Genomic DNA, 15,600 nt, shown 5'->3' on the forward strand with positions numbered 1-15,600 from the left:
GGCTTTCTTTTTTCTTTCTGTATTTCTGCCAAAGAGATGGCGGAAGTGTTGCATAACGCCTCAAGGTCTGTGAAAAATTAATATATTTTGTCGTAGCATTTGCTTGTAATATAGCAAGTTTAGAAATTAACAGTATTTTTAAATGAAAGAAATAAGATTAGTAACCGTATACTTTGTAAATAAATAAATACTTTAATAAAACTCGATAGTCTTCATTCCGAATAGTTAACTTGAAGATAACGTGAGATTGAAACTTCAAGTGGGTTTCTCGTACGTACGAATAGCTTGAGAATGGCAGAATTTGGAGCTCATATAATAACTTTTGTAGGTGAAAAACCATCCATATTTGAATTATTAGCACAAGACAGTTTTGCAAGAGGACTAAGAACCGCAGCAAAATATTTTATTCGTGTAAGGTATTTTTCGTAGTTTTTATATTTTTTTATTGTTGATTTTAACCTTAAAATACATTTGATCGATAAATGAAATACATATTCTTAAAGGAACTTTAGGTAATATAATGTATGCAGTAAATATGTGCGTGGTTTGGTATATTCTTGAAGTTAAATTTAATAACTTGATAAGAAATCCGAATAAAACTGAAAGAGTTCAGAAGCAGGAAATTTCTAATTTTTTTTAGAAAAACCAACCGACTTGTATGTTCCCAGCAATAAAATCACTTTTAAGAAAATTTATTCAAAAAACTTAATTTTCATAACATTTTAATTTTGATCTAAACCTTTGATTTTTCAAAACAAAACTTTGGTTAAGTTACAACATCGTTGGTAATTGGAACACTGACAATTAATCTTTAGGTGAATTGTTGTCTGGAAGCCTTTTGCAATAATTGATCAAGAATTGGTCTTTTACACAACTATCAATAATTTAGGCATGTTAGAGAACACCATTTTCTTTTATTTCTTTTGCATCTGTAACTAAATTACCACATTTGTCTGGAATAGTAGTTATTTTATTGATTGATTGGAAACTTTCTAACACTAACTTCAGAAGTTTCTGAATTAAGCCATTTGCTCTTGGATGACTGAAGCTGTTAAATCAGAAAAAACAGAAACAACCCATAAATTAAGGTGTATATTACCTGTTCAACATAAACAATATTGTAATAATTTTATTGCTAAGCTACGATGTATAGTGTTGAGTATTACCAAAAAGAACATGACATGAAGACAAACTAAATTAAAATCCAAAATTTATCTTTGTTACTAAAGAAACTTGTTTTTGGGTAAGCTGGTGGGAATTTTGCCCCTTCATATTACTTCTTTGGACCACAGAAGTCATCAGTCAAAAATTCTGGTGGTAATTGGTCAAATAGTATGCAAGGAGTTAGCAGACAAACAAATATACAATTTTGCTTTTATATATATATTAAGAAGTATTTGCTGTAAGCATTTTCTAATATCTGTTTCTCACAATTCCATTTCGGATTCCTAACGTTATTTTTACTTGTTTTCAAGTACATTTGGCCTATAAATTTTCCATTTTAGCAGTTTGTTTGAATTTTAAAAATTATAACGTTTTCCTTAATTTTTGATTTCATATCCTTTCTAAGGCATTTGAGCTTACATTTTAATTTTCTTTTTTCTTCTTTCGCATCATGACTGTATTTTATATTTGTAGTAATTATTAAATATTCCTTGTTTTAGACTTTAACATCCTCAATAGCCTGTTCTAATTTATTTGAGATAATTCTTTTCTTAAAGCTAGTCTGGTATGGTCTGGTGGTTAGGGCATTTGACTCAGCCTTTAGATTTGAAGACTGAATCCTATTGTTGAACAGTCTCATATCATAAGAGTTAACTACTTTCAGGTTTAAATTAAAATATTATTAACTTTGATCTTAGCATAAAAAAAACCTCGAAACTAATTAACCTTCTCACTATGAGTCTTTCCATGGTCAGTTTATTATTATTACCTCTTTTATGCATTACTATGCTCATATTCTACTCGTTTTAAAATTTTATACAGGGTGTTCGGAAAGTCACTGTGCACTTATTTATTAACAGACATGTTTCAATATAGAATACAGGAGGTAAATATGAATGACAATTATAAACAACGTTGAAAGTGACCCCCCGTTGGCATCAATACAGGCCTGGATCCTTCATATTTTGTTTCTAAACACTGTGATCAGTTGCTGGCTTGAAATAGACTGAATGAATGCTGTTATTGCTGCTTTTAAAACTGCACAGTGACTTTCCAAACACCCTGTATTTGACTTTGTGCAATCCCAGTTAACATTTAAGTCAAACCTGAAATAGCCAAACTTGTGCAAGTTTTTAAATTTTTTGTTTGCTGAACCCATCAAGCCCATAAAATTTCTTTGCCTGCTAAGCTTTTAAGTATTACTCAACATTTCAAGCCTTTAAATCATTTGTGCAACCTTCCAAGCCCTTAAAGCATCCATTCCAGTTTTCAAACCCTTAAAACATCTACTCAGTCTACCGAGCTCTAAAAGCACCTACTAAATCTGACAAGCCCATAAAAGATTTATTCATTTCCCCAAGACCAATAATGTGGTTCATAGTAGCTTCCTTATGCTTACCTGTTGTTATATGTACAAATACACCTGTAGTGTTTCTACTTTCATACTAGCCTGCCCCACAGTGTATGTCTGCAAACTTACAATGCTAAAAACCAGCTTTTGGTAATTGTGGTGGGCAGAGCACACAGTCTATGGTGTAGCTTTGTGCTTAACTTCAAACAAACACACTAACTTTATTGATATCTTCCATTGGGAAAAGGTAGTTTCAAAATGAAAATATATTTTTACAAGCCTCTGGTTCATTCATAATGAACAAATTAAAAGCACTGTTGTAAACATTTCAATAAAGTTTTATGTTTTATCAAACCTCTTAGGTTTTAATTGATGTTTGAAGTTGTCTAGTGAAATACTGGCAGAATTGAAATTACCACCTTAATTTAGTTTCCTCTGAAGTTATTTCATTTGTTATTTAACTTAAACAAGTTGCCATGTCTAACAACAAGCCAATATCCAGCCTATTTGGTATTTGCATAAATCATAATATTAATAACTGGGTACATATGTTTCCCACAGATTAAAATTAGGTATGAATTATAAAATGTTTAAAATACTTTTTATGAGGTTCAATAAAACACACAAACTGGTAGAAAATTCATATGTAATTTATTATGATTTTATTATTCTGTGACATTATATGGAGGCAGCAAACCAGTTTCTCCTATTGAAAAAGGGTGAGAAACACTGATTTATAATACTAATCCTTTCCCAATGGACTCTATATTATACACGAATTTGTCTACACATTTACAAAGGTTTGTGATTTGCACTATAAGTTGAAAAAGTGTTTATCTTCACCAAATTTGTTTTACTTTTAGTAAATATTAAGTTTTTTGTACAAAAAAATCTGACTTTTTAATTAAATATTTTTATTTACCATCACATTATAATCCCCCATGGCTGAAAGGGCAAGCATGTTTGGCGCAATGGGGATGCGAACCCATGACCCTCAGATTACGAGTCGCATGTCTTAACACGCTTGGCCATGCCTGGCCCCACTTCCATTTGGTTTTGCTAAAATAATGTGCTCTTCATATTGCTAGCATTTGTCTCATCTTATATTTTTAAATTTTGTTTATTATATATATATATAATATGAATAAATAAATTGCTTCAAGTATTTAAGGTGTTTTTATAATTTTATTTTATCAAATTTTCTAGGTCTTAGTAGAAAACAATCCTGCAAAATATGGATTTTATCTACACCATTTTGAAGAATTGTATCTCATTGGTGACTTGCTTGTGCAGTATCTGCATTTAAAAACTTGTGGTGAGTATTGAAGCATAAGGTACAGGTTGAGCAGTAAAGATAGACAGACACGCACACGCTTTGGATGTGTAATATATATATCTTGGGGATGAAATATTTGTATATTTTAGGATGGTTGCTGCAAAGTAAAACATGTTTTACGAATTTCTACAACAATTATACATGAAATTAGCAAGGTATGAAACACAATTAAAATGGATAAATCAGTTATCAATTAAATGTTAAGATAAATGGAAGAAAGCAAAAAAACTGAAGAAAATAAAGATATGAATTTTGAGATATTAAGAAGTAAATTACATTTATCTTTCTACAGCTAGTTTTAATTTAACAAAAGCTGATGTAATTTGAAATGTACGATAATTGCAAAATGTTACATTACAAGTCATCTTTCAAACCAATGTGCTCTAGGCCTATACCTCTTGTGTCTAAAGCTACTGAGCTATAACTAGTGTTATCAATCCTGTTTGTACAACATATAATTTATCAGTAAACTTAATTGGCTTATTTTCAGAAAATCTAGGCTCATTTTCCTTTGATTGTCATAGTGCTTATTTGAGGGTCCCTTTTCATTTCCCTTAATGATGTTTTGTTTTATTAAAAGATCTTTCCCAGTTAGTCTACACAGCTCCTGTTGGTACTGACAATGCTTTCAGTGTAGAAAATATTAATTGGAAAGATTTATAATCATTTGTACATTCTCTTGTATTAATAAATTTGTTATATTAGACAAGTGAGAAATCAAGAGTTGTTAAAGAAGAAAGCCTGTTGTGTATATTAATAGAAGCATGAAGCTTTAAGGCAAAATAATTGCATTGTCTTAATTTTAAAAGCTCTTTTTAAATTTTCAGTACACTTGATTTGTTAATTACATTGTTTTTTTTTGTAATCTTTGTTTTATAGGTGGTTTGCTTTTGTGTATATTTTGTTTATGATATAAACAGTTGTGAAATTCTCCTTAAAGATGTACAGGTCTTGCAGTGTATGGAATATCAAGTTTTCTGCAGGTAAGATTATGCACTACATGAATTGCCAAGAATTATATAAAAAACAAGAAATATTCCACTTGGAATTTCAAAAAAGAGTTGGCACAATGTTTCAGTGAACAGGTAGGATTTCATTGTTTAAAATAGATCAGCAAGTTTTTTGACAAAATTTTTATCCATTGAAAACATTCTATTTTATTTAGTTATTTTCTTTTTACAAATCCTGGCACAGGGGCATCCTTTGCTGAACACTTCTATGGGCTACAGAGAATGCCTTTGAAACCTGATGTTTCAACACAGAGTCAAAAGCAGAAAACATCGCTCTCAAAAAAGCAGATTAGAATTTCCTTGTTTTGCTTGGCCATTGCACCGTACATTAAGACAAAATTAGATAAACTGTTTAAAACACTACATGAAAAATGGACAAGTGCAAGGTCACAAAAAAAGGATGTAAGTGTAATGACAAACTTAATCTTTAAAGTTAGATACCAGTATTGTTTATAATGTTGAATATAAGTATCTATTATGATCATTACCTCTGTGTGAAGATTATTTTCTATTATTTACTTACATTTCCCAAACTAATCAAGCCTCATATTTTTGGGAAAAATAAATGAAAATATTGCTTGAGAGGATCTTTGTTTTACACTAAAGGTGTTGTAGCCATATTTTTTAGTGTTATAGCATTGTGTACTCCTTGTCAGTTTTTATATAAAAGTAATTTCATTAATGTATGTTTATGCTAACACTCATGACTGAAAAGTAAGTTACTTTTTAATCATTGATGTGTTAATATATTTTTTTTAACACAAGGGTAGGAAGAACCTGTAGTTTACAGTAACAGGATACAAATTTTATTTGAGTTATTTTAACTAAAAGATGCAAGTTTAATGACATTTATTACTTTCAGTATTTTTAAACAATTTTGGATATGATTATCATTAATGTTTTCATTTACAAAAAAATTATTTTTCAATGTGAGCTCAATATATAAATTTAAGGCTGAGCCTAAATTCCTGAGCTGAATGAACCTTGTTACTGGAATCGTGGCAAAAAAGCAAAATTATTTGTCATGGGTTTTTCTTTTGCATTGATTCTACAGATTATACTTCAGTTAATTTTTCAGTTACTTTGATTTTATTCACAAAGAAGTTATTGATAATATGCAAGTCCTTTAACCCTCTTGCTACTGGTCTTTATATGGTCAGGGGTAAAAGGATATGCCATCATGTTTGTAGATGTGCATTTAAACTTTTATTGATGTACTGTGTTATGAATGTATGCCAACAAGTTTAGTAACACATTAAAGATTATAATTCATATTTCAGTATTATACAGTAATTAGTTTCATAATTTAAAAATAAATATGAAATCAAAATTTTTAAATATCAGTTTTGTGTGTGAAGTGGTGTTTTGAATGGAGGTTTGGTTCAGATTGTTTGTGACATTCAAACAGTGTATAATTCCTTGCAAATTAGGAATTCAAATTACCAATATTTAAAAGCTAAAATATAAAATAAGAACTTCCTGCATTTTATTTGCTGGAATATCAGTACATTTAGTGAATTAACCATAGCGGTCTCACCCACCACTTTCCATTTTTTGGAAATATTGCTTTTGCATACTTACTGCTGTCTGTGATGTATGAATAACCAGTCAGAAGCTCAGGATGTCTCTCTGGTGGTTTTCTCAGTCTCTAAAAGGTTGGAAGATCTCGATTATTTCTCTTTCTTGAATTGCCATAGGAAGTGGTAAGTGAAAATGTTGTCTGAAAAGTTATTTTTTTACTCAAATACAGATTAATTTGTAAGCCTGATTATATTACAGTGGAATTCTACAATACTGGTAAAGTAATTTATAATGCTTGGTTATCTCAAAATGCATATATATATATATATAAAACTTAAAAAAAAAAAAAAATTTCACGTCGTCCATGTGTGAAATTTGACATGGCTTGGCAAATGGGTACAAAATTTGTAAGTAGAAATAATAATTGTTTCCTATATTTCTTTAGTTACTGTTGAGTGTTTTATGAAAAATAACTGAAATTTATCTTTATTGTAAATTGTGATAATGTGTGTGTGAGTGTGTGTGTGTGTAATGTATTATAACCAAAATGCAACTATTTCTCAAAAATTTAGTGAGAGTTAACTAAAAAAAACAAAATTTAACTGGTATGGAAGATATTTTCCTAGAACAGTCCAAATCTTGCTGATTTCTCCCTGAATATTTTTAGATTCCAGGTTTAGAGAGATCTAAATAGGTTTTGTATTTACTTAATTTCTGAATGGGTTATAGGGACATTTAGTTCTCATTAATTGGAACCTAATAGTAATTTGTAGGAGGTAGATAGTACAGACCTATGATGGTTTTATTGTCTTGGCCTTTTTATGTTTTACAATAATTCCTGTGCATTGAATCTGAAAATGCACATTTTCTTTATCTTGTACAGATTTTTCACAAAACTTCATATGTACTTAAGTGAATCATTTTCATTGAAATCAAAAGTACCTGTAAAAAAGTTTCATATTTTCACTTCTATTATATTTTAAATTTTCTTTCTTTAATTCCTCTTTTATCATTACCAACTCATTTATTCTATAATAACATCTGATAACTGCATGATTAAAAGTATTTTACATTTTTACTTGCATTTCAGTTTGCACAGTTTTGTGTACATGCAGCTGTGTTTGTTTATTTCTAAAATCTTTCCAAAAGAAGTGCATTATTTATTATATCAGTTGATTCGTCAATCTGGAGTGCATAGTACTTTGAAAATTATTTGCTGCAACAACTAGTCTCCATGTCTTCAGGCATTTCTTCTACTCTCTTGGCAATTGTATTATTGATAAAGGAATCATACTAATTTTTTTGCAAGTGAAGCATCAACCAGATTAAAGCAAATGTCTTATCTAAGGTTGAATTAATTCCCAGTCAAGTGTAAATGGCTTTGTCTTTTATAACACTTTATAAGATTATGTCAATGCTGCTTTGTTTGTATTTTTGATGCTATGAATAATTTTTTTGTTTTCCTCTTAATTTGGAAAGTTTACTTTTAAAATATTCTGTGGGTTGATTGTTGTTGTTTTTTTTAGATTGCTGTGCTTTGTATTCAAATCCCTTTTAAGCTTTGGTTTCACAGTATCATTACAAAATACATTCTCACATAGTATGCACTGAGGCCTGCACATTTTCATTGCCATTCATTTCAGTAAATCCAAAGTCAGTATATGAATTGTCATATTTTTGGGTGAAAGTGCACTGTTTTTTTGTTGTTTTTTATTGTGGGCTTAATATACTTTTATTTTACTTCTGTGGAACTACCAGTAACACAACTGACAATCTCCCCTGTCACATTTATTAAGATTTTTCAGGGAAGTTGTTTTGATATTTTTAGTACAGGGTAGTTACATCACAGCTTTATACCTCTTTAGCAAATACTCAGACACAACAAGGGTTACCAGATAAGAGTGGCAGAAAATAGTGAGGTGACTGGAAAGTAAAATAGCAAAAATTGGGGAAGAAAAGAAAAGCCAAATGACATTGAGCTTATGCATGGGTACTGTCATAAACATAATGTTGGTAACTGTTGTTTACCACGTAAAAAAGTGATTTATCTCAGTTGTAAAATATGGTGAAGAATAATATATATGACAAGAACTAGCAACTCAACAGTCTGAAGGAGAACAATCTTTCAGTTGGTTTTCAGGGCTGCCAACATGTATGGGATATATTTAATTTTATCTTTTTAATTGTAAATCTATTGAAATTGATGTTTGGATGAAATGTACTGTGAGAGAATATAAGATATATCAAAAATGGAAAATGTAGACTTAGGCTACTTTTAGTTCTTAAAAGTTGAGAAAAACATAAATGTCGGTGTTTTGAACAGTTAAGAAACATCGTAAAATTGTAGAAATTAAGTTAAGAACTGGTAACAGTCCATGGATCAGCATGTGGAAAGTACTGGTGTAAATAACCGAAACGTATTCTGTTATATTTGTTGTAAATTTCATTTAAGTAAGAGTTTTTGTTTCTTTCTAATTTGTAAAAAATCCTTACATGATAAAAGAAAAATATTTTCAAAATCTGTGTAGCTATATTATAGAAAATCCAGTAACCCTTTCTAAGTGGGTCAAAGTGCACATTATTACATTTGTTGACACGCATTCAAAATTTTGTTTACTATTTTATGAATATATGTAGGTAAGTTTGGTATCAGACTGTGGATTATAATTCAAATTATCATACATTATATCATTTCTTAATTTAAAAGTAAATGTTAAAAAACATGCCTAAACATTGATTTTTGTGGTATGTTGAAATGCAGCACTGGTTCAGATTAGATGTTTGTGATGTCAAAATACAATGTCTATATTTTTGTATGAATTGGGAACTCAAATTACTGATATTAACAAGCTAGTATATAAAATAAGAATATCCTGTCTTTTATATTTACTGAGATTCATTCATGTACTGAATCAAACATGGTGGCATCTCTCACCTCTTTCTATTTTTGAAAATATCTCCTTATATATACACTTCTGTTTATGATGTGTGAATAATAAATTGAAAGCTCAGAATGGCCCTCTAATGGCTTTCTCAGCTATTACCAAGTATTTTGATGTCACCTTGTTCTTTCAGTACAAATCTTTGAGGTGGTAGGTGAGTTTTTAGTCTCCTTGAAATTCCATGTTTTAGACCAAAATACAACTTAATAAATTATAGCTGACTTATAGTTTTTGGTGTATTTCAAATGTGTACATAAAATTTAAAAAATTATTTTATTTCATATACTTTGCATGTGAAAGTTTAGAAGACTTGGCATCCCACAAAAAGTACCAAACAGGTACAAAGGTCATTTGAAGAAGTCTATATTACTTCTTTGTTTACTGTTCTGTACATCAAGAAAAATAAGTTTAAGAATGTATTTGTAAATAGCAATATTACACATAATATAAAATGTATTATAACTGAAATGTAACCAAATACCAGTCCACTGAAACACAGCCAAGAGATTGGTCAAATCAATAAATCCTGTACAGAGATTTTCAGTGAAAATAACAGATAAATAGTTTTTTATTTTAAGAAGCGTTTGATAATTATCTGGAGGTTATAAAGATTTTACAATTTTTGCATAAAAGTATTTTTAATCTTAAAATGAAAATTAATTTGCTTGTTGGATAGGTAGTGTGTAAAAAGAAAGGCACAAGAAAACGTTGCTTCAAAACCTTAAGAATTAATTTTAAAAAATTGATATTTTGCATACATGTTTCATAATGTTTACTGATAATCTGACAAATTTTGTTATACCATAAACTATAACAAGCACAAAATGGGTAAAAGGTTTTTCATAGCATAGCCAGGTGGTTTGTTTGAGCACTAGACTCACAATCAGAATGTTTCAAGTTCAAATCCCAATCCCACCAAATATGCTTACCCTTTCAATCATGGGGTGTTATGATGTGATGGTCAACCCCATTATTTGTTGGAAAAGAGTAGCCCAACAGTTAGTGGTGGGTGGTAATAACCAGCTTCCTTCTTTGTAGACTCTCAGTTAGATTAGGGATGGCTGGTACAGATAGCTGTCATGTAGCTTTGCACAAAATCCTAACCTAAGCTGTGGGCAATGCCAACTAACCCATGTGACCTGATGGAAGCTGGATCATGCAAACTGGCCCTCTTTCACTGCTCTCACAGAACTTGATCCTGCCGTTGTCTGTAAGCCATCAATAGATGACTGTGTGGCAGCAGAAACTGACTGTATTATACAAGCAACTGCTTAATGTATTCCTAAAACCTCGACATGTTTTCGGATATCCTCATCCATGGTAGAATCCTGTCTGCCACATGGTACGGAAGGTCAAAAACGGTTTTGGGATACTTTCTATAGATATCTCACACTCTTGAACTGCATCGTTTTCCAGCAGGCCCATGCACATGCTCGGTGGGTAAGATGTCAAAGCTAGAAGGAATCTTGGATTAAGTTCACAACCAGCATATCTTCTACCACCATTTCCAAAGCCATATGGGACAAGATTTGAAAGATCAGTGGGCAATATAATTTTGTCCCACTCTGGATCTTGCTCTCTGGCCAGGAAGTAGCTGATACCTGAAGCATTGCCAATACTCCAGGTGAAAGCTTTTTCTGGGTATCTAGCACTTCTGCTTCTTCCTCCACCTTCTTAGCCATCGAGACTCTGGTACAACAATCACCTCTTTCCTTTTGAGCTGATTGTCTCTGATTATAATTGTCTCTTTACACTGGTAGAACTCTGTCCTTTCATTGTTCTTTCAGTACATAGCTCAGACCTGATGATGTACACTATCAAATGCTAAGCCATTTGTCTCCTATTTCTTATGCTATTATTCTGCTTGTTTTAACTGGATCTACCTTTCTCTAAGCCTAGGAAGGATCCCAAGATTCCTTCATACTACCATCCTATTGCTTTGAGCTGTTTCTGTCAGACCTTAGAGAGGATGGTTAATGCCTGTCTTGTTTGGTTCTTCAAATCAAACAATTTCCGTTCGCCCATCCAGTGAGGGTTCTGATGACAGTGATCCACTGTGGATCACCTGATTTTACTTGAAACATCAATTAGAGAAGCCTTTCTAAAATCATAACATCTTGTATCAATATTCTTTGACATTGAGAAGGCTTATGATACAACATAAAGTTATGTCGTTTTGCATGACCTCCATATATGTGAGTTACATGGCAATTTGCCCTTTTTTATTAAAATAAATTTTAATGGACAGGAGATTCTAAGTTTGTGTGGGTTCAACACTTTCCCATTCTTTTCTACAGGAACTTGGAGTCCCTCAAGGCTGTTTTAAGTGTTGCACTTTTCAGTATAAAGATTAATGCCATCACTGAAGAACTCCCTCTCACTGTTGCCAATGAGCTCTATGTTAATGACTTTCACATCTCATGTCAGTCATTGAATGTGAGGTGTATTGAGCAGCAGCTACAGATTGCCCTCAATCATTTACTGAAGAGGACCACAGCAAACAGCTTTAAGTTTAAACTGACCTTTATGCCACACATCAAGCAGCTGTGGGTCAAATGTACAAGAGCACTGGAGATCCTCCATGTCCTCCCTTCCACCACTTGGGGAGCAGATTGATGTTCTATGCTAAAGATATATTGTGCTCTTATTCGATCAAAACTTGACTATGGATCACTGGTCTGTGGCTCTGCCAGGACCTTGGCCTTAAAGATGCTGGATCCCATCCATCATCAAGGACTTTGGCTCTGCACTTCCCCCACTTCAGAGCTTATACATTGTCTCATAAACCTTCTTTGCACCTCTGCTATTTGCAACTGTCTTTGCTATATACTTGGAAACTTCGTTCCTTACCAAAGCACCCCACCTGGGGTTGTGTTTTCCTTTCTCGGTGGACCATACTATTCAAAACAGACTATCTGTCATTGCTCTTTTTGGCCTTCATTTTCAGTGTGATAAATTGGGTCTGTCCTTGAATAACATTGCTGTATCCACTGGTCAGCTTATCCTACCATGGCTTCTTACACTCCCCAAATGTGACCTGTCTTTAAGGCATCTGACAAAAACAGACACTCCAGAGTGGAAATACTGTATTATTTATTGAACATCTTTCAAACCATCCTTCCATTCCTATTTATACAGATAGTTCAAAGTCAGGCGACTGTGTGGGCTGTGCCATGGTTTTTTGTAGTTTGGTGGTGCTGAAATGTATACTGTTTTGCTTGCCCTGGATTACATAGAAGCTAAGAAGTACTCAAACTGCACTATTTATACTGATGTGCTTAATTCCACTGGTTCTGGAATTGCTTTATGTTAGTTCTTGCCCTGCTCTCGCTGATATTCAAAACTGACTGCCCCATTTCTCTTTAACATCTACTTCTATCCAGTTGTTCTGGATATTGGGCCATGTTGGTATTCATGGGAACAAGCTCGCCATCACTGCAGCTAAATCTGGCACTATCACTTCTGTGTCTGTTCCATACATGGTCCTGTATTCAAGGTTTGGCTACGTGCCAGTTGGCAGTCAATTTGGAGTGAGCAACATGAAATATGCTATGTTTTGTTTTACCTTAATTTCCTTTTGTGAATTTTACTAAATTTACTTAACTTTTTACCGGTGTTTGGTGTAGATAGCAGTAGCTGCTTTGTGCTATAAAACACCAAATCAACCAACCAACTCATGCTGAAAGAACAATTTCATGAAGTTAAAATATACAGAACTGTAATCATTCAGAATTCAAACTTTAAGTTACCTTACTATAAGCCAGTTGCTTCTGAATTTTAAAATTGTTGTCATTTAATTTATATCAGTTTGTTCCACTGAATGTTTTAAATATATCTTGTTTTTTAGGTAAAAGAAAAAGTGGAGTTTCTTTACCTTCGTATTTACCCTTTTTTCCACTTTATATTTGAGTGTTTGCTCTCTCATTATATCATAATGTATGCAGTTGGAAGATGTTCCTATCACTCCCCATTTGTGCGGTTCTCTGAAACAGAACTACGGACTTTAACAAGTGAAAACCGAAACATAAGGAGGTGACATCAGTTTATTGTTCAAAGTAATAAATAAAATTTGAACGTAATTTTTTGTTATGAAAAGTTGTTTTGGATTCTTATAATAATTAAATAAAATAAGCAGCTTAGATTGAGACAAATTGATAAAGTATTAATGTATTTTGTAAATACTAGTTGGCTAACCTACTATGAACCATAATTTTTTTTTTTTCAGTTGGGAAGAATTCCCTCACTGCATCACTGCAGGTTTAGCTGGTGCACTGTCTATGGGTTTGTCAGTTGGAGCATTCTTCCTCCAGTTTCTTGAATGGTGGTACAATCAGGACAACACCCCACCAAGTCTAGCTCCTCTTCCAACACCAACACCTCCAAGAAAAGTAAGTGTGCTTCTCACAGCTGCTTTGTCAATGATAAAGTATGATGATGTCATTTAACAATAACTGCACTTTTGTAACTCTTGGTAATTTAAAGTAATTGAAACTCTTTATATAGACAGGTCAAAGGGCTCATGTAATGATGTTTTGGATAGATTTTCAAAATGAAGATAACTTTATTATCATTATATAACAATAAAATTTATATCACAACATAGGTGTTATAACTCAAATTTTTACATTATGTGCAGTGCCTTGATAAAGCATTCATCCCCTATCATTGTCACATTTTGAAGAAATACAAATAATGTAAACAATTTCTTTGAACCTTTTTTATTCAAAATTCTGATATAAGTTAGCACTGTTGTGTGAATGTTAGCAAAACCTGCAAAGAAAATATATAAATTTAAATTTGCTTATTGTGTATGACTTAGAGGGCTGAATACAGTACTTGGTGGAAATGCCTGTGGCAGCAGTTACTGTTATTTTGTTTTTGATAGGTCTCTGCCAGCTTTGTACAATTGGATGATGTAATGTTTGCCCATTCTTCCCTGGTAAATTTGCTCCAGTTCCAACAGGTTCATTGTGGATCATTGATGGACTGCAATCTTCAAATTTTGCCATAAATTTTCTGTTGGATGTAAGTCAACACTACAACTGGGCATTCCATGACATTTACTTGCTTCTTTTGAAACCAGTATAGGGTGGCTTTGGCCCTGCTTAAATGTGAATTTTCAATTCTGTTTCAGATTCTTGGCTGATCCAGCAGGTTTTTTTTCTGGAATTTATCTGTACTTTGCATCATCTATCTTTCCCTGAGACCTGACAAGCTGTCTTCCCAGTGTTTAATAATGAGAAGCATTCCCATAATGTGATGCTCCTACCACCATGCTTGACACTTTGGATGGTATTGATTGAGTGATGTGCTATGTTGAGCTTATGCTAGATGTAATGGTTTGAATTTAGAAAAAAAAGCACAATTTTTTTGTCATTTCTCCACAAAATTTTCTGCAATATGTTTGCAGTATCATTTTAAATGCTTTTACAAACTTTATACAAGATTTAAGATTTTAGTAATGGCTTCCCATATGGACTAGCTTTTTGTAGAAACCAGGATACTGTTGATGTATGAAAATTTACTCCCATGTGGAACATGGAATTTTTCAAATCTTTCAAAGTCACTTTTGGCTCCACAGTGGCATTCCTAACTAGTTTTCATGCTGCTTAGTTTGAAAGGGCATTCTGGTATGGATTGTGACTGAGTAATGAATAGCACATTCCACTTCTAAATGACAGACTTAATCATACTTAAAGGGATAATCTGTGACTTTGAAGTTTTCCTGTAACCTTCTCTGTTTCTGTACTTCTATACCACTTTATCCCTGACTTGTTTGGGAAGCTTCTTGGTCTTTGTGGTTAGTTTGTCATATTAGTATGAATTATGGCTTCAACAAATGCATACTCTGAAGTCAAGTTAAACTACTTTGATTACACACAGACAGATACCATTACACTAAATTTGTTACCTTTCAAACTAATCTTTTGGGCCTGAACTTCTTTACGGTTGCTGTAGTTTAAATACTTACGGCAGTGGTGCATAAACATTATGAGTCAGGGTCACAGACTTCGTAACCGTTGGGGCCACAAAAGTGAAAATTAAAATGGTCCCACAGTTTTTTACACAAGATGGACATCACATTTAAGAACACAGAATTAATGATTACATCAAAGAGTTTGCATATTATTCTAAGAAATGTTATGATCGTCAACTGTCACAAAGTCAGTGCGATGGATGGTGCTACATGTCATCTATGAGCTTAGAAATGTCTGGCTTGATGTTTGACATTGAAAGACGCAAGACTGCTTCCAGATGATCATCAGTCAGCTGCTT

At 32.5% G+C, this 15,600-nt stretch overlaps 1 protein-coding gene across 1 annotated transcript; it reads left to right on the forward strand.

Moving 5' to 3' along the window:
• LOC143240480 (peroxisome assembly protein 12-like) lies at window positions 1-14,357 on the forward strand. Its single transcript, XM_076482968.1, has 6 exons — window positions 1-411; window positions 3,722-3,830; window positions 5,046-5,263; window positions 13,172-13,356; window positions 13,550-13,712; window positions 14,210-14,357. The coding sequence occupies exons 1-6, from the start codon at window positions 292-294 to the stop codon at window positions 14,333-14,335; spliced, it is 921 nt and encodes a 306-aa protein (XP_076339083.1). The 5' UTR covers window positions 1-291; the 3' UTR covers window positions 14,336-14,357.
• The last annotated feature ends 1,243 nt before the right edge of the window (window positions 14,358-15,600 follow it).

Source organism: Tachypleus tridentatus, chromosome 2, assembly GCF_004210375.1.
Source record: "Tachypleus tridentatus isolate NWPU-2018 chromosome 2, ASM421037v1, whole genome shotgun sequence".
In the NCBI taxonomy this organism is placed as follows: domain Eukaryota; kingdom Metazoa; phylum Arthropoda; class Merostomata; order Xiphosura; family Limulidae; genus Tachypleus; species Tachypleus tridentatus.

Coding starts and splice junctions, on each gene's coding strand:
- LOC143240480 (XM_076482968.1), top strand. CDS start 292: ATGGCAGAATTTGGAGCTCATATAATAACTTTTGTAGGTGAAAAACCA. Junction 412..3,721: donor CAGCAAAATATTTTATTCGT/GTAAGGTATTTT, acceptor CAAATTTTCTAG/GTCTTAGTAGAAAACAATCC. Junction 5,264..13,171: donor CAAGGTCACAAAAAAAGGAT/GTAAGTGTAATG, acceptor CTTGTTTTTTAG/GTAAAAGAAAAAGTGGAGTT.